The sequence below is a fragment of the Phlebotomus argentipes genome, unplaced genomic scaffold (genome assembly GCF_947086385.1).
Source record: "Phlebotomus argentipes unplaced genomic scaffold, Phlebotomus argentipes genome assembly contig_15, whole genome shotgun sequence".
Classification (NCBI taxonomy): domain Eukaryota; kingdom Metazoa; phylum Arthropoda; class Insecta; order Diptera; family Psychodidae; genus Phlebotomus; species Phlebotomus argentipes.
This window is the reverse complement of record NW_026776181.1, coordinates 17,559,664-17,581,568: the sequence shown is the minus strand read 5'-3', so window position 1 is coordinate 17,581,568 and position 21,905 is coordinate 17,559,664. Positions and strand designations below refer to the sequence as shown.

General features: G+C 45.1%; 4 protein-coding genes across 9 annotated transcripts in view; 2 read left to right on the top strand and 2 right to left on the bottom strand.

The window, feature by feature from the left end:
* LOC132263367 (6-phosphofructo-2-kinase/fructose-2,6-bisphosphatase-like) overlaps window positions 1–1,341 on the bottom strand; it is a 30,470-nt gene extending 29,129 nt beyond the window's left edge. For both annotated transcript variants that reach the window (XM_059763099.1, XM_059763098.1), the window contains exons 1-2: window positions 1,229–1,341; window positions 702–1,157 (exon numbers count right to left, since the gene is read on the bottom strand). The gene's annotated coding sequence lies outside the window, so the exon portion shown is untranslated. The remainder of the gene's footprint in view (window positions 1–701; window positions 1,158–1,228) is intronic.
* A 60-nt stretch (window positions 1,342–1,401) lies between these two features.
* On the top strand, window positions 1,402–3,694 carry LOC132263369 (aminoacylase-1-like). Its single transcript, XM_059763105.1, has 3 exons — window positions 1,402–1,752; window positions 1,817–2,521; window positions 2,579–3,694. The coding sequence occupies exons 2-3, from the start codon at window positions 2,434–2,436 to the stop codon at window positions 3,691–3,693; spliced, it is 1,203 nt and encodes a 400-aa protein (XP_059619088.1). The 5' UTR covers window positions 1,402–1,752; window positions 1,817–2,433; the 3' UTR covers window position 3,694.
* Window positions 3,695–3,907: 213 nt separating this feature from the next.
* Window positions 3,908–5,635, top strand: LOC132263371 (aminoacylase-1-like). Its single transcript, XM_059763106.1, has 2 exons — window positions 3,908–4,013; window positions 4,511–5,635. The coding sequence occupies exons 1-2, from the start codon at window positions 3,926–3,928 to the stop codon at window positions 5,623–5,625; spliced, it is 1,203 nt and encodes a 400-aa protein (XP_059619089.1). The 5' UTR covers window positions 3,908–3,925; the 3' UTR covers window positions 5,626–5,635.
* A 998-nt stretch (window positions 5,636–6,633) lies between these two features.
* Window positions 6,634–21,905, bottom strand: part of LOC132263363 (protein sidekick) — a 28,534-nt gene continuing 13,262 nt past the window's right edge. Inside the window, exons 2-15 of one of the 5 annotated variants that reach the window (XM_059763090.1) lie at window positions 19,638–19,742; window positions 15,480–15,656; window positions 14,540–15,415; window positions 14,253–14,369; window positions 13,632–13,751; window positions 13,342–13,497; window positions 12,787–13,215; window positions 10,507–12,712; window positions 9,250–10,445; window positions 8,898–9,176; window positions 8,698–8,718; window positions 8,255–8,575; window positions 6,950–7,302; window positions 6,634–6,876 (exon numbers count right to left, since the gene is read on the bottom strand). In XM_059763090.1, the coding sequence (XP_059619073.1) occupies window positions 6,634–6,876; window positions 6,950–7,302; window positions 8,255–8,575; window positions 8,698–8,718; window positions 8,898–9,176; window positions 9,250–10,445; window positions 10,507–12,712; window positions 12,787–13,215; window positions 13,342–13,497; window positions 13,632–13,751; window positions 14,253–14,369; window positions 14,540–15,415; window positions 15,480–15,656; window positions 19,638–19,742 (6,599 nt within the window). The remainder of the gene's footprint in view (window positions 6,877–6,949; window positions 7,303–8,254; window positions 8,576–8,697; window positions 8,719–8,897; window positions 9,177–9,249; window positions 10,446–10,506; window positions 12,713–12,786; window positions 13,216–13,341; window positions 13,498–13,631; window positions 13,752–14,252; window positions 14,370–14,539; window positions 15,416–15,479; window positions 15,657–19,637; window positions 19,743–21,905) is intronic. The other 4 variants (XM_059763091.1, XM_059763092.1, XM_059763093.1 and 1 more) reach the window with 4 other exon arrangements.

Below are 21,905 nucleotides of genomic sequence, written 5' to 3'. Positions count from 1 at the left end.
TGAACAAGACACACACTCTCTTCCCTCTCTCTCCACTATAAATCGGCTAAATTTATCTCTTGGACGCGTGCCAAGGAGTGGAAGAGTGAGGAGAACGCGGTAGAACACTTTTTCCACGCGCAACAACGATCAAATTCAAATGCAAGACAAAACTTCTCCGGTCGCACAAATTCCTCACGCTCCATCGCGACAGCGCGAGGGCAAACAGACACCCAGGAAAAGTCTTGTTCTGCAGACTTTTTTTCTTACACTCAAGACACTTTTTATAGGCACAGTGTGTGAAATGATCACAGAAAAGTGGGCCAATGAGCCGGAAAAGCCGCTAAAATGAGTCATTGTGATTCATCATCGCATAATTGGGAACATTGGGATAAGGAAATTGGAGTCTTTTCGGCTAAACACCAATTAAAATACTCAATTGTGCTTAAGAGAATCTCTAAGAGAATTCAAGAGACACAAAATGCTGCATTTAGAACTTATAAAGACTGATTAACTCTCAAGAATCCCTGCAGATTTGATCCTGACAATAAATATTGCTTAAGCCACGCCTATTCCTTTGCTCCGCCCACTCACTATCCAGAAACCTTTTAATTTCACCCTCATTCTGCTCAACATTCACACGCTGGAGAGCATAAATGATGTCTTGCACCTAAAAACACTGTCTTCACTGTACTTCTTAGCAAATCAAATAACTCACTGACCTCCGGGAGTGCTTCTCGGCACACACACGGTCCAAAGTGTACAGTGAAAGGCTGATCTTAGCTGTTGACACTCTCCAGCGCACTGCTCGATGCTCCTGGACAAGCCTGAGGAAAAACGCTTCCTGACTCAAATGTGAACGCTGGCGGCGGAGCTTTCCGAGAAGTGATCAGACGAGGTGTGCCTTATGGAGTTGAGGATTCTCTTGTAGTTTCTCATGCGTGGACGATGGATTGCCTTGCTGACCGATTAACTGCTGATCCGGGACGCCTCGTGACTGCGTGAAATTGCGTGAATTCGCGACTGCAGGCGCGCGATCTCAGACAAGCACTGTCGAGTCTCTTATGTACTCGAAGCGACACTGATTGAGAAATGAATAGTCTGGCCAGCTTATATAGAAGATCTCTCTTCGGCGTCCGGAAAAGAGGCGTTGCGGGCTGTCAGGCGTCGCGGAGGTGCTGAAAAAATACGAATTTGACTGTTAACTCGCGGATTTCAGCGCGAACTTTACGCGAATTTCACAACTCACTCTCTCCGCTACTTATTCCTAGCATTCACTAGGAATTATCCCCACTTTCCACTGATTCCCGAGAGATTTTCTTCGCAGGATTCGCAGGACACGAAAACACATGTTTACAAAATATCACCACTGCCGCGCCATCTGCGGACAGACACTGTCAAATACAGCAACATAACCTTGCATTTCCCGACGCCGGTCTGTTCTTGTTGTGGTTTTCCTCCGCGTGAAATTTGTCGTTGAGAATGTCCAGGAAGAGTGTACCTGTGCGGAAATCCTTGCTTAGGAACCGAGAGAAGCCACTGGCAGCTGTGAATTATCAAGTGAGCAATTGCTTCGAAGATGCGCGGAAAGAGAAAGTGCGCTTCATTTTGCCAGAGAGACTTCCGGAAGCTCCTCCCAAATCCTCCGGGAGTGTGAATAAATTCGCCAAGCCCGAGCTCCACACTACACTGAAGATGAGACAGATGATGGAGGCACAGAAACCAGAGAAAGTCGCCGTGAGTCCAACTGTTCTGGCTGCTGCGAAGGAAGAAGTATATTTTCTGATGATTTGGCCAGGAAAACAGTCATTTTCTGATCATTTCTCGACTCTTTTAGATCTCCAAGAAGCTGAACTTTGGCCGCTATCAGAGAGTCTATAGAAATCTGGTGCCGGTGAATGTGAATGACTTAGTTGTGGAGAGAGAAGAAAAGCCTCAGCCAAAGAAGCGCTCAGTGAAGATTCTGAGAGATCCTGTGCCGAAACTGGAGGACTACCTCAAGCCCATTCCCCCTTTGATCTATGAACAGTCCTTCATGCAGATGCAGACTGTCGTGAAGCCGCCCAAGAAGAACCTGGCGAAGGAGAATTCGAATTCCTACCGCTACCAATTGGCGATGCTGAAGCACTTTGACCACCTTTACTGACCCAATTTCGACGTATTACTCCTGTAAGACCCATTTTCCACACTATAAACACGCATGAAAAATAGCCATAAATGAGACTCTGGGCTCTTCGTGACCGGAGGCAATAATTCTAATCTTTCGGTGGCCAAAATGGTCACTGATAAGCTCAGAACCTGAGAGATAAAAGCTTCTGCGGTCGGATTCACTCGTTCAGTTGTCTCATAAGCACCAGACTGGTTTCTTGTTTATCTGATCTGTAACTGTTGAATTGGGAGAAAAAACTTCAGTCTGGAAAACTGACACGCCCGACGTTGATCTTCTGCTGAAAGATGACCGGAAAGTGGGAGAAAAACGAGGAAATTAAGATCTTCAGAGAGTATCTGAAGATTCCCAGCGTTCATCCGGATCCCGATTATGGTAAATTGATATGTCTGTAAGATTGAGGGCAGGAAAACTCAAGATTCATCTCTCCAGAGCCCTGCGTGGAGTTCCTGCGCCGCCAGGCGACGGATCTCGGCATGGATTTCAGCGTTTTTCGTCCGGTGAACGACAAGAATCCCGTCGTTGTGCTGACGCTGAAGGGCAGCGATCCTTCGCTGCCGGCCGTGATGCTAAACAGCCACATGGACGTGGTTCCGGTGTTCCCGGAGAAGTGGTCGCATCCGCCCTTCTCGGCGCATCTCGCCGCCGACGGGAAGATCTTCGCGCGTGGCTCGCAAGACATGAAATGCGTCGGAATGCAATTCCTGGCAGCGCTGCGAGCCTTCAAGAAGGACGGCGTGAAGCTGAAGCGCACGATTCACGCCACTTTCGTGCCAGACGAGGAAGTTGGAGGACAACTTGGGATGGCGAAATTCGTCCACACTGAAGACTTCCGGGCGTTGAAAGTGGGATTCTCGCTGGACGAGGGAATTGCTAGTCCCACGGATACTTTCCCGGTTTTCTATGCCGAGAGACCGACATGGAGAGTTCACTTCAACTGCTCAGGCACTCCTGGCCACGGATCGTTGCTCCTCAAGGACACAGCTGGAGAGAAACTGAGATTTGTCCTGGATAAAATGATGGATTTCCGTAAGGCCGAACAGAGTCGCTTGGTGAACAATACTGAGCTCCTAATTGGCGATGTGACGACAGTGAATTTGACCAGGATTTCCGGTGGCGTTCAGTCGAATGTTGTTCCTCCGCTCCTGACCATCGGATTTGACATTCGTCTGGCCACGGAAGTGGATCATGAGCAGTTCCAGAAGCAGCTGGAGAAATGGTGTGCAGAAGCCGGAGGAGGAATTGAGCTAGTCTTCGAGCTTAAGGATCCTCTGGTTCCGCCAACGCGTCTGGATGAGACGAACATCTTCTGGGTGGCTTTCAAGAAAGCCATCGACGAACTGAAGCTCAAGATTCGGCCTCAAGTCTTCCCGGCAGCCACGGATAGTCGCTACGTGCGTGAAATCGGAATTCCAGCGATCGGATTCTCGCCCATGAACAACACGCCAGTTCTTCTGCACGATCACGACGAGTTTCTGCACGCAGACGTTTACCTGCGCGGCATCGAGATCTTCCGGAAGATCATCGGCAAAGTGGCCAACTGCTGAGTCCCACTGCCCTGTATTAAATGCACCCAATTTGAAAACCACTGGCTTTTCGTGTCTGCGGTTGTTGATTTCTGTAATCGCGCTCCGCCGCGGAGCAACGATAAAGTCTCTCCGTTGGAGTCGCGGCCATAAATTGCCACTGTCGGTTTATTTTTAAGCCAGTTGACTCTCGAGAGCGCAACAGGAAAGTTCGCGAGTGAAAGTGTGTGAATTTGGCTGACGTGTCGGCGAAATGACGGAAAAGTGGGAAAACAATGAGGAGATCAAGATCTTCCGGGAGTACCTGAGGATCCCCAGCGTGCATCCCAATCCCAACTACGGTGAGTGTCCTGATTCCCACGGGCGCGAGCGCAGGAAGCGGTCAATTGCTCACGAGGGGAGGCGCTAATTGGCGGAATTTACAGTGTGATAAGCCGTGTGTTTATCACTGAGACACTGATATGGGATATTTGAAGAGTGTCTATAAATAAGAGGATCTCTTCGTGGAGATTTACAAGCATTTGCACAGATAGTCGTAATCAATTAATTAGCTGGAAATTATGCATTGTTATGTTGACTGCGGATCCTGAAAAAATTTAAGCGCGGCGGTCAAATAGGTCAGTGTTAATTAGAGTTGAAAGACTTTCTAGATACACTTTGAAGAGATGAAAGATTAGAAGGAACAATATTTAAAAGGATCTTCTGAGTGATTGCGAAACTATTTTATGGATAAAGCCTCAAGCTTTCATAGAAAATATTCTTGTATTCTTGTGTGAGACGTTAAACTGCCTTTAATTAAAGGAAAAATAATAGCTTTAGTGCCTTAATAACTTTCCAGAGCCTTGCGTGGAGTTCCTGCGCCGCCAGGCGACGGATCTCGGCATGGATTTCAGCGTTTTCCATCCAGTGAACGACAAGAATCCCGTCGTTGTGCTGACGCTGAAGGGCAGCGATCCGTCGCTGCCGGCCGTGATGCTGAACAGCCACATGGACGTGGTTCCGGTGTTCCCGGAGAAGTGGTCGCATCCGCCCTTCTCGGCGCATCTCGCCGCCGACGGGAAGATCTTCGCGCGCGGCTCGCAAGACATGAAATGCGTCGGAATGCAATTCCTGGCCGCGTTGCGCGCCTTCAAGAAGGACGGCGTGAAGCTGAAGCGCACGATTCACGCCACTTTCGTGCCAGACGAGGAAGTTGGAGGAAAGCTGGGAATGGCGAAGTTCGTTCACACCGAAGATTTCCGGGCGCTGAAAGTGGGATTCTCGCTGGACGAGGGAATTGCCAGTCCAACTGATCTTTATCCAGTGTTTTATGGCGAACGATCCATTTGGCATGTTTACTTCAAGTGCTCAGGTACTCCTGGCCACGGATCGCTGCTGCACAAGAACACAGCTGGAGAGAAAGTGCGCTACCTGGTGGATAAACTCATGGATTTGCGTCAGCACGAAGTGAAGCGCATGGAGAACAATCCTGAGCTCTTGATCGGCGACGTGACGACAGTGAATTTGACCAAGATTTCCGGCGGAGTTCAATCGAATGTTGTTCCTCCGCTCCTGACCATCGGATTTGACATTCGTCTGGCGACAGATGTGAACCACGACGACTTCCTGGAGCAGTTGAAGCACTGGTGTGAGGAAGCCGGAGGCGGAATTGAGATAACTTTCGAGCAGAAGGAACCGCCGGTGCCGAAGACAGATCTTGACGATGCCAACATCTTCTGGGTGGCTTTCAAGAGTGCCATCGATGAGATGAAGCTCAGCATCCGCACGCAAATCTTCCCCGGAGGAACTGACAGTCGTTATGTGCGTGAAATTGGCATTCCAGCGATCGGATTCTCGCCCATGAACAACACGCCAGTTCTTCTGCACGATCACGACGAGTTTCTGCACGCGGACGTTTATCTGCGCGGCATCGAGATCTTCCGGAAGATCATCGGCAAAGTGGCCAACTGCTGAACTTACGCGATAATTCACTGTTTATTTACTCCCTCGACTCCTTCTATACAATCTTCTGCTATCGTGTAATCTCTATTGCAACAATAAAAGTTAACTGGGAGAATTGTTAAATTGTCTCTCGCTCATTTTCGTACAATATCTCTCTCTAATGTAGGGTATATATATATATAAGAAGTATTTAATAAAATTTATGGCAGTTTGCAACACACGCTCAGAAACACTTTCGCTAAACTCTGAGGTTCTCCCATTAAATCTCTTCATGTTGAACAGAGCTGGAGAGACTCTAGATTAGTGATAAGGTTATTGATATCGTCACGAGTTTATAGAATTTTTTTCTCTCTTCTCTCATCTTATTTACAATATTATCTTTAAACGTTTTTTTCTCTTTATTCTTACTTTTCTTTGTTAACTGTTTAACTCTTTAGATTCTGAATATCAATTTTGCAATTTTTAAGAGAAACTTTGACTCTTTTTAAATCTACGGCAAATTTGTGAAAATCTTACATTTCTACTTAACAATTTTGGCAGTTGATTCTTCCAACTCTGTTCCTTCTATTCATAGAAGATAATATACTTTCGCCTTGAATGCACGAATATCGTCAATTTTACAAAATTAAGCATTGAAAATTGTATATTTACAAAAGATTCCTTTTCAATGGTTTAAATACTACCTAAAATACGCTAAAAATAAAACAAGTTTTAAATTACTATTCAGATACTCAGTCGCAATTTATCGAATCATTCTCAACTAAAAAAAAACCCTAAGAAGACAATACTATATTATCTCTACTTATCGCCTAAGAGAGAGTTGTTGATTAGTTTAATCATTTTACTCGCTAATTAAGTAAATAATGCAGCAATTTTTCTTTTGATTTTCCTCTCCTCGCGCTCGCGTGCAGTTTTCGCCTCTCCGATCTCCTTATATTTACAGATAAATCATATCATAAGTTCACTTTGAAGATTATCACATGAGAAGCTCCTCAACTGCTAGTCAGTCTCGGCCGGCGGTCAGACGAACGACGAGAATCCCGGCAGTGGCGCTCGGGATCTCGCCATGTTGTTCACAATAATCTGACCGCCGTTCAGACTCATCACGCCGCTGCCCTCGGGCTCGGAGTCCGTGTAGCTGGAGTAGTTTCGCACGGGCTTCTGCCTCTTCCAGCTCTGCCGCAGCGAATCGTTCACGTTGGCGTAGTGATTCACGAAGGAGTGCGGATCCGAGCGCACACTCTCGTTCTCACTCTCAGAATTCTGCAACATTGATAAGAAATTCCCCAATGAAATTTCCCTTCAAACAGCGATTGAAATCGCCCAGAAATCTCACCTGAGAATCACTCGAGCTCACTTCCGAGGGCTTCTCCGTGACACTGCTGTCGTCGGGATTCTCATCGTAGCACTTCAGACTCTCCTCGTCGCTGTGATAAGCCACAGACGCCGGCGAAGGCCGCGGCGGAGACTTTCCCAGCGCGGCCGCTCCTGCCGACGAGTGGCCAGACTTCCTGCCAAGCGTTCCCAGCGTTCTCCTGCCCAGCGTTCCGCCACTCGCCATCGTGGCCGTGGCCGACGTGATCGTCCCGCCGCCGCCGCCGTGGCGCGATCGATAGAGCTCCAGAGCCAATTCCTGGCGGTCATCAATGGACATCGCCATGGATTCCTCCAGAGTTTTCTGCGCCTCTTCTGCAAAGAGAACACAATGAAGAATCTTGTCTCTAATTCAATCAACTCTGAAGAACTCCAAAGTCATTAATTATCACTTCAGCAAGAGAGAGAAAAGTTCACACTTTAAGAGTGCATTTTCTCGCCGATTCACTTCACCTGATTTTCACAGTGAAAAGCAATAAATCACAGTTTTAAACACAAACATTTCAAAAGGAAATAATTCCCATACATTCAAAATGCCCAAAACATATAAATTGTTCGACGGGTGAAGCGAAAACTATGATAAGTTGATTTTTGAAAATATATTTATCTGTTTTACTGCCTGGAAATAATCTTTATGTGTCTTTTCATAGTTTAAACTATGAAAAGTTGAATATTAATCACTTTAAATTGTCTCAAATTGCATTTATTCGCAAAACTTTACTTGAAAACCATGAAAAAAGTTCATCAAATATATATAAAGTTGATTTTTTAGAACTTATTTGGATAAAATCGACTCAAAAACTAATTAAAATCGACTTTGGAAAATAATATTTGCCATATTTGAGTCAGAAATTTAAAGAAATACCAATAAAATCAGTTGAAGAATTCAGAAAACAATTATTTCAGAGCAATTATAAGAAATTTCAGGGTTTTCTTAGGTAAATTTGACAAATTTCGAAGCAATATTAAGATAGTTTTCATAGTTTTCGACTCACCCGTCGAATTTCAAACTCAATGAAGAAACTTTTGTGGTAAATTGAATTAATTGTGATACATTTATAACAACTTCCTCATGAAATATGCATAAAATCAATGTTTTCAACATCTTTCAGGCACACATAATAAATTCATAGAGTCCAGAAGCAGCGAGAGTGCATGTAATTCTGATTAATTGGTTCCCGCCCAAGACTCCGTGCTTGCAATTAATCCTTCTCACCCTTTTGGCGAAGGGGTGGAAAATCAGAGAAATTACAGTGAAGAAACTCACGTTTGTACTTGTAACTCTTGCTCTTCACGCACAGCACGGCAATGACCATGATGATGATGACGATGGAAGTGGCAGCGAGAGCCACCATGAACCACGTCTGCCGATAGAAGGGCTTCTGCTGCAGATAACCGTACTCCAGATACAGCTTCGAGGGCGTGAGGATGGCCTCTTTGGAGTACACGGGATAGGAGATGCCGTACTTGTTGTAGGCAATCACGCGGAAAGTGTAGGCCGTGGAGGGCAGAAGACTCTGATAGCTCACAGTGAACTCTTGCAGTGTGCCACTCGTTGTCCTCGTGACAGTCTCCCATCGCTGATCATCTGTCAAGTGGAAGAACACCGGCGTTAATTCACGCTCAAGCACAGCATCAGAGTGTTTTTAAGCAGAGAAACACACATCGAGAAACAATCACAGAATTACACACAACATCGACAATACTCACAATTGTACGAATTCTCATTGTCTGTGATTTGTGGATAGAATATTTTTTTTATTCGGTAGGTAATAATTGTGTGTGGTTTGCAAGAGGGAAGAAATAATTGGAGCATGGAAATTGCATTGAAAGAGAGAAAAGAGAATCACTTTTATTATTACATTTGGCCGCGCCAAGAGGGATGAGTTGAGGCAATAAAAAACACTCACCTCGCTTCTTACTCTCGATGTAGTAGCCAAGAATTGGTCCTTTGCCACTCGGTCCATTGATCCAGTGCATATCCACACTCGAGACTGTCTTTGACAGCACCAACTCCTTCAGTGTGGCCGGAGAGCCTTCCTGCGGGCCCGTGGTCACATTCCCACTCGCCGGCGGACCGTAATCAATCGTCTGAGCACGCACGGCGAAGGTGTAAGTCACCTCCTCCTCGAGATTCTGCACCAGCAAACTCGTGCCCGTGACCTTCTGCTTCACCTGCTTGCTGAATTCTGTAAGAACACCCAAAGCCAATCAGCCTCAAAACCCTCAAAACACCCCCAATTCCACAGGCTATCAACTCACTGTCATTCTCCTCTGTCGTCTCATAGGTCACAATGTAGCCCAGAATCTCGCCATTCCTCTTCTTCGGCGGATCCCAAGTCACTCTCAGGCTCTGCATCGTGATGTCGGCAAACTTCAGATTCATCGGCGGCCCCGGAAGTCCCTGGAGTGTCTTCACAGTGATCGGAGTGGATCGCGGACCATCACCAGCCGGATTGAAGGCCAGAATCTGCACTCTATACTCCGTGTACTTGTCCAGGAACACCAGACTGTGCGCCGTGGTGGACGCTGGCACCACTTCAATCTCCTCCTCGTGCTTTCTGCCCTCTTCCAGCTCCTGTGGCGAATCCGTGACCAGATAGAAGATCTTGTAGCCCAGCAAATCACCATTCTGCAAGCCCTGCTGCGGTGCTTTCCACCTCAGACGCACTTCTGTGGACGAAACTGGCGCTCCTTCGACTCCTCGTGGTTCTCCCGTCGGCACAGCTTCGCCCACATAGACAGCCACTGGCGGCGATGGTGGTCCAGTGCCTTGAGAGTTGAATGGCATCACGACAATCTCATAGTTCCTGTCCTGCGTCAAATCACTCAAGATCACACTCTCAGACGCAATGCCCATGATGTCCTGCTTGGGCGTCGCTTGCAAGGCTGTGGGGAAGTCCGAGATGGGCTGGAAGAGGACTCGATAGCCTCCCGTCACGGAGTCTCCGTTCCACTGGGACTTGGGCAGCTGACTCCAGTGCACACGCACGCTGGTGATCGTGATGGGCACCACTCTGACGCCCGACACTCCCTTGGCCGGCGCCGCTGGCAGTGTTCGCACCTCAATGCTCTCCTTGCTGAATGGCGACGGACCCAGATCGTTGGTGGCCTGAATCCTGAACTGATACGTCGTGTAGGGCTTGAGATTCGTGGCAGTGTAGGACGTGACAGTGGGATCCACTCTCTCCGGCAGCGACGTCCACGGACCCTCATTCTCCCGCAGCTGAACTGTGTAGTAGCGCAGCGGAGCGAAGCCATCTCTGCCCGGTGTCCAGCTGAAGGTGATCTGATGCGCCTGCACTTGACTCCTCGAGATCTGCGGCACAGACGGCGGCTGAGGTTTCTCCCTGTTGTTGGTCGTGTACACAAGAACAGCGGCAGTCTTGCCCCAGCCGAGTCTCGTCTGGGCAGTGGCGCTGAAGATGTAGTATCTCTCAGCTAAGAGTTGCGTGGCCCTAAAAGAAATATCAATCACATTCAACGAGATCTTCTAAACTTCTGATTCCTCAAACTCACCTGAAAGTCCGATCTGATGGCGGAAATTCCCGGCTAAAGTTCAAATTCACCGATCCATTGAGCGAATAAGTCACTCGATATGCCAGAATCTCTCCATTTGGCTCATCCGGCACATCCCAGATGATCCTCGCCGTGCTGAATGACACATCCGGAAAGGAGACATTCGACGGCGCTCCAGGAGTGTCTTCGAAAGTCTGCACTCTGTTCGGCGGCACGCTGAGTTCGCCATCGCCCAGTCTCGTGTACGCCAACACTTGAATGTGATAAACCACGTACTTCTTCAGCTCCGTCAAGGTCGTGGTGAAGGTGGAATTGCTGGGAATGGTCTTGAACAGGACAGATCCTCTCCCTGCAGCGCCATAGAACACCTTGTATCCGTCAATTTGTCCATTCTGGTGTTCCTTCGGCACTTCTGACCACCGCACGACGATTGTCGTTGACGACGTGGCGTTGGCTTCAACTTCCAGCGGTCCCATGGAAGGAACAGCCTCTCTAGTCCTCTCAACAGCCTTCGGACTGTCTCTCGACGATCCCACATCGTTGCAGGCATTCATGGTCACCTCATAAACTGTCCACTCCTCGAGATTGTCCAGCACGTGACTGTTGGCCGTGTGATCTTCTATCAGAGCACTGAGAGCTGGAGTCTTGCCTTCCACACTCTTGTACGTGATGTTGTAGCCTCTGGGATTGCCAAACCACTCTGTTTGCTGCAGCGGAATCCACCTCACTCGCAGCTCCGTGGCACTCATGGCTCTCACGGTGACATTGAACGGCGGATGCATTGGTCTGGCCTGGATGGTTTGGAAGTCTTTCGTGGGCTCCGAAGGCTCAGAAGCGCCCACAACATTCGTGGCCACTAATCTCAGTCGATACGGCGTGAAGGGCACCAGATTGGTCACCGTGAGTGTGGACGCTTCGGGATCAGACACTTCGTACACCGTGAACCACGTCATATTCCTGGCTGTCTGCGCCTCAACAGTCCACTTGGTGATCGAGGAGTTCCCATCGAAGCCCGGTGTGAACTGGAGCACCACCGAGAAGGCTTCAATGTTGGACAGAGCCAGCTGAAAGGGCGGATGAGGCAGCACTGGCTCCACTCCAGATTGCATTGTAGCCGTCCGTGGCACTCCAGCTCCCACCGCAGTCCAGGCAGTCACTTCGAACCAGTAATGCGTGGTCGCTTGCAGATCCATCACACGCAAACTCGTCTCTTCAGACGTCAAATTGGACACCTTGAGTGTGTCTGGGCGATCCTTGATTTGATATCTCACTTGATAGCCCAACAAGTTGCCATTGATGCTCTTCGGCGGCGTCCAGGTCACTTTCACTGCCCTATCTGAGACATCATCGAATTGCAGCGAAGCCACTTCATCCGGCACATCTTCACTCGTCTTCACATACACAAATTCACTCCTCACACCATCCCCGGGATCTGTGAAGCACAGCACTGTCATATTGTACTCCGTGAACTTGTCCAGACCCATCATGATGGCCTCCTGTTCTGCCAGAGGATCCAGCAAGCTCGGCGGCACAGTTATCATCTTCGCCTCCGTTTCGTGCTCCTCCCCATCGTAGATTTCATACCGCCACGCCTGCAATTTGTATCCCTGGTTAATTCCATTGATCTGCTGGGGATTCGGAGGCTTCCACCGCACGCGAACACTGGTCGAATTCACCGCGAAAGCCTTCACATTTGTCGGTGGCGCTTCCGGAACGCCTTCCTTCGTCTTAATCTTCGCTCCATCCGTGTAAACTCCCACGCCCATGTTGTTGTACGCCGCGATCTGGATCACATAATCCTTCCAGGTGATCAATTCCTGAATCAAGTAGTTCCGCTGCGCCTCATTTGTGATATTCTGATACGTCCAGGGACTGTCGTTGTACCCATACAAGCGATATCTGATGATGTAGCCCAAGATCTGACCATTGCGATGCTCCTCCAGCGGTGGTTGCCACTGCGTGATGATCTCCGCTGAGGATCTGGCCGATCCCACGAATCCCACTGGCGGTCCTGACGGCGATTCCTGCGGCAAGTTGATCACATTGCTGGACTCTGACGGTGATCCCTCTCCAACGCTATTCACGGCACTCACGCGGAACTGATAAGCCGTGGCAGCTTTGAGATTTGTCAGTAAAATCCATCGCTGAGCAGCCGAAACATTGCTCAACTCTGTCACCCAATTGAGCAGAGGATCTGGAATGGGTCCTGGAATAGCTGCTGATTAATAAACCACTCCAGTAACTTCTGCATCAACACATAAAAACACAACTCATCCTCACCTAATTCCGACACTTCTCGCTTCTGCACAATGAACTTCAGCACCGGACTGTTGCCATCGAAGCCTGGCGTCCAGGAGACATTCACTGCCCTCTGCGTGAATGTGTCCAGGCGCTCAGCTTTGATGTTTGTCGGCGCGAAGGGCAACTCAATGACACTGAGACGAGCTGATCGTGTCTCATTCCCACCAGGCGATGTCACCATGCACGAATACACGCCCACATCTGACGCCCGCACAGCCTGGATCTCCAGACTGCCGTCAGCCTGCACGCCAATTCGCTGACTGTTGCCAATCGGAGCCACCTGGATGTCCCTGTACCAGTCAATGTTGAACGGCACAGAAGGATCTGAAGACACTTTGCACTGCAGCGCAGCCGTGTGTCCCAGGAGGACAACTGTGTCCACTGGCGGCTGAATGATCTGGGTTCTCACTGGAAATCACCGTGAATTTGATTAGGCCACGCCCACTCGCTTGCCCCGCCCACAAATCAGTGCAATTGTGCAGAAAATCAAGCCATTTTCCAGTGCCACGGCAAATGTAAAGAAGATAAACTTACCCATCACAGAAAGATACGCTTCACCACCAACAGTTCCCGCCTCGTTGGATCTGGAGCACGTATAGAGTCCAGCATCGGATTCCCTCACGTTCGATATGAGCAAATCGCCGGAATCGAGCACTTGAACGCGTCCAGACACCTCAATTGGCAGCGATTCTGCCAAAAATCAACCACATCAAAGCGCAAGGAGAGAAAGAAAATTGTCTCATTTGTTAATGGCCAAGACACACAGCCAAACACCGTTAGTTTGGGAGCACTTAAACATGTGATAGGAAGAAGCATTTACTCACCATTGTACACCCATGTGATGTTTGGTGTCGGTGCGCCAACGGCACGACACTGAATTGTCGCATCTTTGCCATCCAGAACCGTGACATTTTCCGGCGCTTGCTCAAGAATTGGTGTCGATGCTGTGCAAATGGGAAAATCACGCATTATAATTCCGATTGTGAATACATTTTTCACCACATTTGCTCTCTTGGTTAGTTACAAATCTCAAAATTATTAGTTACATTTCACCCCCTCGTCATTCTCTCACTCTGCTTGTGCTTTATTCACATGAAATACCCTTAAATCCATGTTAAAATATTAGCATTCACGTTAGCCATCAAATGAGTGCGAACATGCAAACATGTGGTTAGAAAATACGAGTCTCTCATTTCACTTTCTTCTTCACTTCTTGGACTTTTCATCCAAAATCAATTTAACCATTTTTCTCTCTCTGTGCGACTCTCAAGATTACAGAAATCATACTTTTTGGTGTGTATAAATAAAATCTATGACGTTAAAGCCATAATCAAGTGCTCTCTTGTGTTTGAAGAGGAAAATAAATAAAATCAAAAAAAAAACTCAAGCTGCAAAATTGCCAGTGAATTTACAATCTCTCATTTTACAGGGGAATAAATTCTTACGGCGTTTATCATAGAGAAATTCCCTCTCTTTGCTAGTCAGTGTTGATGAAGATCTCATTCGGATTATCCTAGGCTGCGCTAAACGCTTATCTCGCATCAATCCACTGTTGTTAGTCTCTACGAATCAGCAAGTTTTTTTTTTGTCCCCCAGACAGAACGGTTTTTAGACAGGTTTGGATTAGACAAATACAATGGAGAAAGAGTTAAGATTATACACCACAAGGGAAAGAGATGATTAAAGGTATAATTTACACAAGAAGTCACTTAGCACATTTCCGTAAACTTACTCTTGACTTTCAGCCACGTGTAGGCCGACTTCTCGCCGGCTTCATTGCTCGCCAGACACTGAAACATCGCCGAATCGTCCATTGTCAGCTTCTTGATCACCAGTGAGTTGTCTTCACGCACGCTATAGCGATCTGTGGACATGTCCAGCGCCTCGGCATTGCGGAACCACGTGACATAGGGCGCTGGGACGCCAATCACGTCGCATGGCAGCTCCATTCGCACGCCATAATCTCCCACGGTTTCACTCCTGAACGGCGAGGCGAAGGACGGCGGCTCCTGCACCACAATATTCGCCGTGGACACAATGGTGGGGAATTCACCGCTCTTCAGGCGCACTTGGCAGCTGTACTGCCCAGTGTACGTGAGATTGGCGTTCAGCAGGGCCAAAGTCCTGTTCCACGGATCGTCCAGGTTGTACGTAACTCCAGCCGCCTCTAGTGGCAGACCATCCTTCAGCCACAGCGTCTCCAGCTGATACAGCGGCCGCGCATTGGCGATACACTGCAGCTTTATCAGCTGCTGTCCACGCACAACCTTCACACTCTCCGGATGCACGATAATCTCAGGCGGCACCTCAGCGTACGGATCCCCCGTGACATTAACGTGAATGAATGCGCTGTTCTCCTCCTTGCCGAGTTGCGTGTTAATGGCGCGCGCCCTGTAAGCCCGCTGATCCTCCGCCTCGGCACTGAGAATTATTAACTGATTCTGTGTCGTTTCGGCATACTTTATGTCATAATTCAAGGGTCCCTCTTCCGTCTGCCACGTCACCGAGGGCTGCGGCACGGACTCAATTGGTGGCATATTCAGCAGAATGGCATTGCCGGACTGCACGGAGACTCGCCTCTCGCTGGAGTCCTCGAAAATGCCCATGTCTGCAGTGAAAATCACTCATTAGTTCCATTGAATTTAAGCTAGATTCAAGTGTGATCAACTCACATGCAACTGTCACGCCGATCTTCTCGCTGAAAATCGTGCCAGCGTCATTCTTCGCCAGACACTGATACGATCCAGCGTCCTCGCGACGCGTCGTGTGCATCTTGTAGTATTGACTAGTTGTGAAGTCTCCCACTGGAACTCCATCCTTAAGCCAGCGATACGTTGGCGTTGGGGTGCCTAGAAGACCGTGAGAAGCAGCGAGATAAGAAGTCTATCAAGTGAAAGTGACACTCTCTTCTTCACCATTTGAGACACGCATCAGCAATCATCAGTCGCGAGTTCAATGGGTTTTATATGCAGTATGGAAACGCGCAACTCATCATTCGATTTAGATCAACAACTAACCATAAAACACATTGTGTGCGAGCGGTTAAAAATTTTACACACTCCACTACCGATCATAAAATCACATTGTTTTCCACTGTGGATTTGTCTAGATTTTCTCAACCGAAAATGAAACTCTGCGCTCGCCTCCAATCATACATATTTGTGTTGCTGTGCTCGCTTTGCAACACATTCGCAATTGCGACGGGTGCCTCGAAAACTATCAAAAGTCAAAATTGCCATTTTTCAGCAGAGCGAGTTCAAAATTTAGCGTTAATAAAGATGTGAAATTTGCCAAATTTGCTTCAAAACCCTCAAAACGCCTTCAAATCGTCCGGTAAAGTGCAAATATTGCTCTGTATTTATTATTTTGTAAATATTTTAGTTCATTTTAATGATGATTATTAGAATTTTTGACTAAAATATGGCAAAATTTATGTAAAATCTGAAAATATTACTTTCCAAAGTCGATTTTATCGAAAAAAGTTCTGAAAAATCAACTTTTCATGTTTTATTTGAACTTTTCTTTAATGTTTTCAAGTGAAAAAATTTAATCGATATGAGAAATATTCATTCAAAGTCTAAAAAGCATTTAAGAATAATTTTGAAAATCTAAAATTAGTTTCTGAAAAGGCGTTTTATGCGTTTGACTGCAATTTTTGAGACATTTTTCTTCGAAAAATCGTACAGCGTTAATAATGAATATTTGATTTTTTATTGGCAAAATATGACAATTTTTTTACATGAAGAACAAATAAAAATCTTTTCAAAAATTCATAAGACGAAAACTATGATAAATCGACTTTTCATAGTTTTCTCTTCACCCGTCGAATTGCGCGCAACTTCCCTCGAAATACTTAAACGGCACACAACTAATAAAATTTCCCTCAATATAATCTAATTTCCACATAAAACCACCACATATGTTAATTGTGAAGCAAAAATACCACCTTAAATTTTTCATTGCACACAAGCGAGTGTGTATTTTCCGAACAGCTCTTAATATTTTGCAAAAACCATTCATCTCTTTGCCGCGTGGAAGCGCTCTTTAGTCAGTTTGTCGACAATTTCGCATTCTGAGCGCTGCTTTGTTGCAATAAAAAAAACAACCATGAGAGACGGCGAAAGATTGTGGTTTCATTGAATTCGCAACACGCCCAGTTATTGCAAAGAAGATTGTTATAGATTTTCCTCAGGAAAACACCGTGACTGCGTCGAGATGTCTTAAGCGATCTCTCTCTCCCTCTTGAGTTGGTGAATTGAACAGCAACACCTGCACTTCTTGCATTCGAGTGGATTGAGTGTGTGTTTTCCCTCCTCAAAGTGACTGACAACTTCCTTTTCCCACCCCAAAAAAGTATCCATTCTCCTCTTTCCTTCTCCATTTTCACTCATCGTCCGTCTTCTCTTTCGCCACTCATTTTCAATTTGCATCCAAAGCAACTTTTATTGCAGCGAATAATAAATTTTCCCCACTTCATCAGCTTCCTCCACTTCAGCACACCAGAAACAGCGACTGTAGAATCCGAGACACTCTTGGGCTCATGTTCGCCAAACTACACCGCATGCACGGCTCTTTTCCGCCACACTGTGGGTGGAGAAGACAGGCCGCACTAATGAAGAAATGCATAAAAAATGAATCTCATGGAAAACACCTTCAGTAAAGTGTTTATGTTGACAGAGGTTGGATGACTACAAAATTCCTTGCATGGCTGTAAAATAGAAATTTCTATTGCCTCTCAACACCCCCGTTATTAAAGGCACTTCTTTTTTCCACCTCACGGAGCAGGAAAAGTTTTCCTTTTCCACCCACGACAGGGAAAGAGCGAGAGTGCGAAAGAAGGTAACATAATATTGGGACAAACTGGGACGAAGGTGGTCACATGACCAAAGAATAAGTGCAGGGATATCCCGTTGAAGGAGGGAAAAAGTCACTCTGTTACCATTCACCACCTCTCCACCCCATTATTAATGGCATCAAGAGCACAACACACACACCCCAAAAGCAGGGCGTAAAAAACAGAGAGACAGGAAAGCGAGGCCAGTAAAACAAACCAATTTACTCTAATAACAGCCGGATGATCCCTTTGCCTTGGATAATGATGAATTTACACCCTCCCCTGTGCATTGGCGAGCCCCTGGATTTTTTTTTCTTCCACCCTCGCGCAGATTATATCGACGGCCGTGCAATCAGAAACCATCCGTGAAAAATGACTTTGAACGCAACCGGAAAGCCGATACTTTGTCACCCCCGCTGGAAAAAAGCCCTTCTTTTTCTCTCAAGACTGCACACACACACAACACTGCCCTTGTTATATTGGATTAATACGCAAGGAAATTGAGATGATGACAAATTGAAAGACCTCTTCTTCTTCATCGTCTTCAGCCATTAGATATACGGGCGCGAGAGACAGACAAGCCAAACAACAGTTCAAGATCAAGCAATAAAAGTGCGCTCTATAATTTAATGTCTGAATTTGAGACTTAACATCAAAACCATTTATCACCCACAAAACCATTCCACCGCAACACAAAAGACTCATGGAAACAGATCATTAAGGAAAACCATTGAAGAACATTTATAGTTACTCTAATTATAACTCCAATCATCAGTGAAATAAATCAAAGACATCTTGACCCAATCATTGTGTAAAAGATTAATCCAAAACAACTTTAAATAAACACCCCTACTAAGCTGAGGAATCTCATGTCATAATAATCCTCCTGCATTATTCACTCTCTTCTCCCGTGAGTCCTAAAACTCCTCTGGATATTGTCCGTGATAAATAACTTATGCACAAGCAAGAGAGAAGAGCTCAAGAAGTCAAAGAATCCCCAACACACTCCTTCAATCACACAATGGATTTATTGACTTTCCCTCTCTCCCCAAAACACAGACAGCCAACTTCCCGCTCCATTGCACTTAGCCGGAATTATGTATATAAATGGAGGCAAAAAGAGGGATAGATCTTTTATCAGGACTCCATTGAATTGCCTCACATAATGACAGAGTCACTGCGCGCGCCTCGCAATCACTCTAAATGGTGAATTTATAAAATAATCATGAGACGCGCACTTCTCTTGAGTATCAACTCATCTTCGTCATAGGCAATAATCACTGTGTTCAATGAACTTGCAACGGCAAAAGACTGCTGTTTGTTGTCTCACTGCATTGCACGATCCCTCCCTTCAACAATCGACTGACTTGTTCCACTGCCAGATGATGGTTTTCAATTGGATTTAGCCTTCGGGAAAGGCTGCAGATCCGGCTAATTGCGCCGGGACACTTCCAAGGCTCAAAGAATGAAACCCAACAATCAGTGAATATTTAATAACAACCCCACAACAAGTCAATCAACATGAATGATTTTGAGTGGATTAGATCAATTTACTGATCAAATTAATATTATAGTGATATTTGGATCAATTCCCATTAAAATTAATGCGTTTATCTACCAATTTTTAAGCTAATCAGTTCAATTTTGTGCCAGAATTCATGACAAATTTTACGAGTTACTCAGCGATTCTGCATTTTTCAGAAAAAAAGGACAATTTTAGTGTGATTTCATTGCAAAGATTGTTTGTAGAAATGTGTAAAAATTTGCGTGATAGATCGAAAGTCTGCAATTGTTGCTCTAAATTTCACTAATTCGCTATTTTAGCGAGAATACAAAAGCGCGTTTTTCCTTATTCATTTGGAATATTAAACTTTTACATGTTCGATGTTTAACATTCATGAGTTTTAGTTTGAATCACTTCAATTTCCTGAATAAATTATCATTTAAGAAATTCTTCAGTACGAAGAAATCAATGATAAACTGAATTCCAACTCACCTGTGGCATAACACTGGAGAATCTTCGTTCTTCCCTCACTGACAATTGATGCGAATGAAGATGGTTGTGTTGTGAATCTCGGCGCTTGAAGCTGATGTGGATTTTCTGCAGAAGAAAAGTCAAACAGTTAGTGAGAGTGTAAATCTTTAGCAACTGTCAATTAAGAATTAAATCAATGCCAATTGAACTCTGGGCAAGAATCTCGCGCTGTGATTCTAAAGTCTGTGGCAAATTAATAAATTAAATTCACATTCACAGTTTCTCAGTGGCTTTTCCTCTTGCAATCACCATTTCTCTCTCTCTCTCTCTCTTTCTCTTTCTCTTCTCACACTCTCAGTTATAAGTATTACTTAATTACAAAATTGAACTCAATGACGCTTATTCACTTGAGCCCTAGTATACTGTATATTGTGTTATGCAGAGTTTGTGTTGAGGAAAATCTCTCATAATCTCACATCTTCCGCCGCGCTCTGGATTTATTCTACCAGCAAAACTTGGGATAATTTTAATGCGTAAAGTACAAAGTACGTTATTTGCATGTGCTTCCCTCTCCCACAGCAGTAAAACCATTTGAATAAGATTTTAAAACTTTATACTTTTATATACATATCCTCGCGCGCACGCATGGGAGGCGAATGTATGAAATTAATAACAATTCAGCGTGTTATTGTTGAGGCGTGCTGCAAATAATGTTAAATTTATGTGATGAGGATTGCCGGTTGAATCTCCTCGCTCAATTTGATTTAAATTGAATTGAAAATATGATATGCTTTTGCTCTCTCTCACTTCAACTGTGCGGTTGTGAAGAGGTTTCCGCATTCATTTTGCCCATCCTCAAACCATCTGCCACACGTGAGATTTCAGGGGCTTCCCTCGCCGGCCAATCTTCACCCCAAAATCAAGGGTGACTTTATCGGCTTTCCGGCTTTACTTCTTTTCCACATATCGACGGGTGCCCCGAAAACTATCAAAAGTCAAAACAGCCATTTTTGAGCAGAGCGAATTCATAATTTTGCATTAAAAAAGCTGTGAAATTTGACAAATTTGCCTCAAAACCCTCAAAACGCCTTCAAATCGTCCGTTAAAGTGCAAATATTTCTCTGTATTAATTATTTTGTAAATATTTTAGTTGATTTTATCGGTATTTATTGGAATCTTTGACTAAAATATGGCAAAATAATTGGAAAATCTAAAAATATTACTTTCCAAAGTTGATTTTATCGAAAAAAGTTCTAAAAATCAACTTTTCATACTGTATTTAAACTTTTCTTTAATGTTTTCAAGTGAAAAAATTGAAAAGATATAAGAAATATTCATTCAAAGTTTAAAAAACATTTTATGATAATTTTGAAAATCTAAAATTAGTTTCTGAAAAGGCATTTTATGCGTTTGACTGCAATTTTTGAGACATTTTTCTTGGAAAAATTCTACAGCGTAAATAATGAATATTTGATTTTTTTATTCACAAAACATGACAATTTTTTCATTTATGCTTTTCAGATAAATAAGATACAAATTTTAAAATTTTTGTACATGAAGAACAAATAAAAAGCTTTTCAAAAATTCATAAGACGAAAACTATGATAAATCGAATTTTCACAGTTTTCTCTTCACCCGTCGAATATGTGCAATTCAACTCAACACTTCCCGGACCGAAAGCCCGGCTTTGTGACTTCAATTTCCACACATTAGTCAGTTAGTGAGTCTCTCAAAAAGCGTCAAGGTGATTTTTCCAGTGAATTCTGTCCTCTTCCTCAGTTGAGATCATAATAAACTTTGTTTAGAAAATAAAAACTGCGACGTATAAATATACATTTGAAGGCGACAAGATGTTTGCTTTTACTCTTTTTCTGTGTGCGCGTCTCTCGCGAGTCTTCATTTGCTACTTCCACTTGAGACAGAGAAAGAGAGTGAACCTCATAAGATTGTCTTAAACACTAAACATTTGCCGCCTCAAATCCAATTTCAACTCCAAAAAAACCTTCCATATGCTCATAATTCAGAAAAATTCATTACAGGAAAAAAATATTGTGAAAATAAACAAGGCCCAATTTCTCTCTCTCTCTCGCTAGTCAAAACTCAATAAAGAGACTCCAGAAAAATAAATCATATCACGGAAATGGGCTCTAATCAATGTGCATCGAAGCTCATTCTGCATTATCACCAAGTCAGACTCTTTTTCTTGTCAAAAGCCCGCTTTCAGTATTTTTATCTCAACAATTTTCCTCTCATTTGCCTTCCGAACTGTGTGCAACACACGCGTCCGCC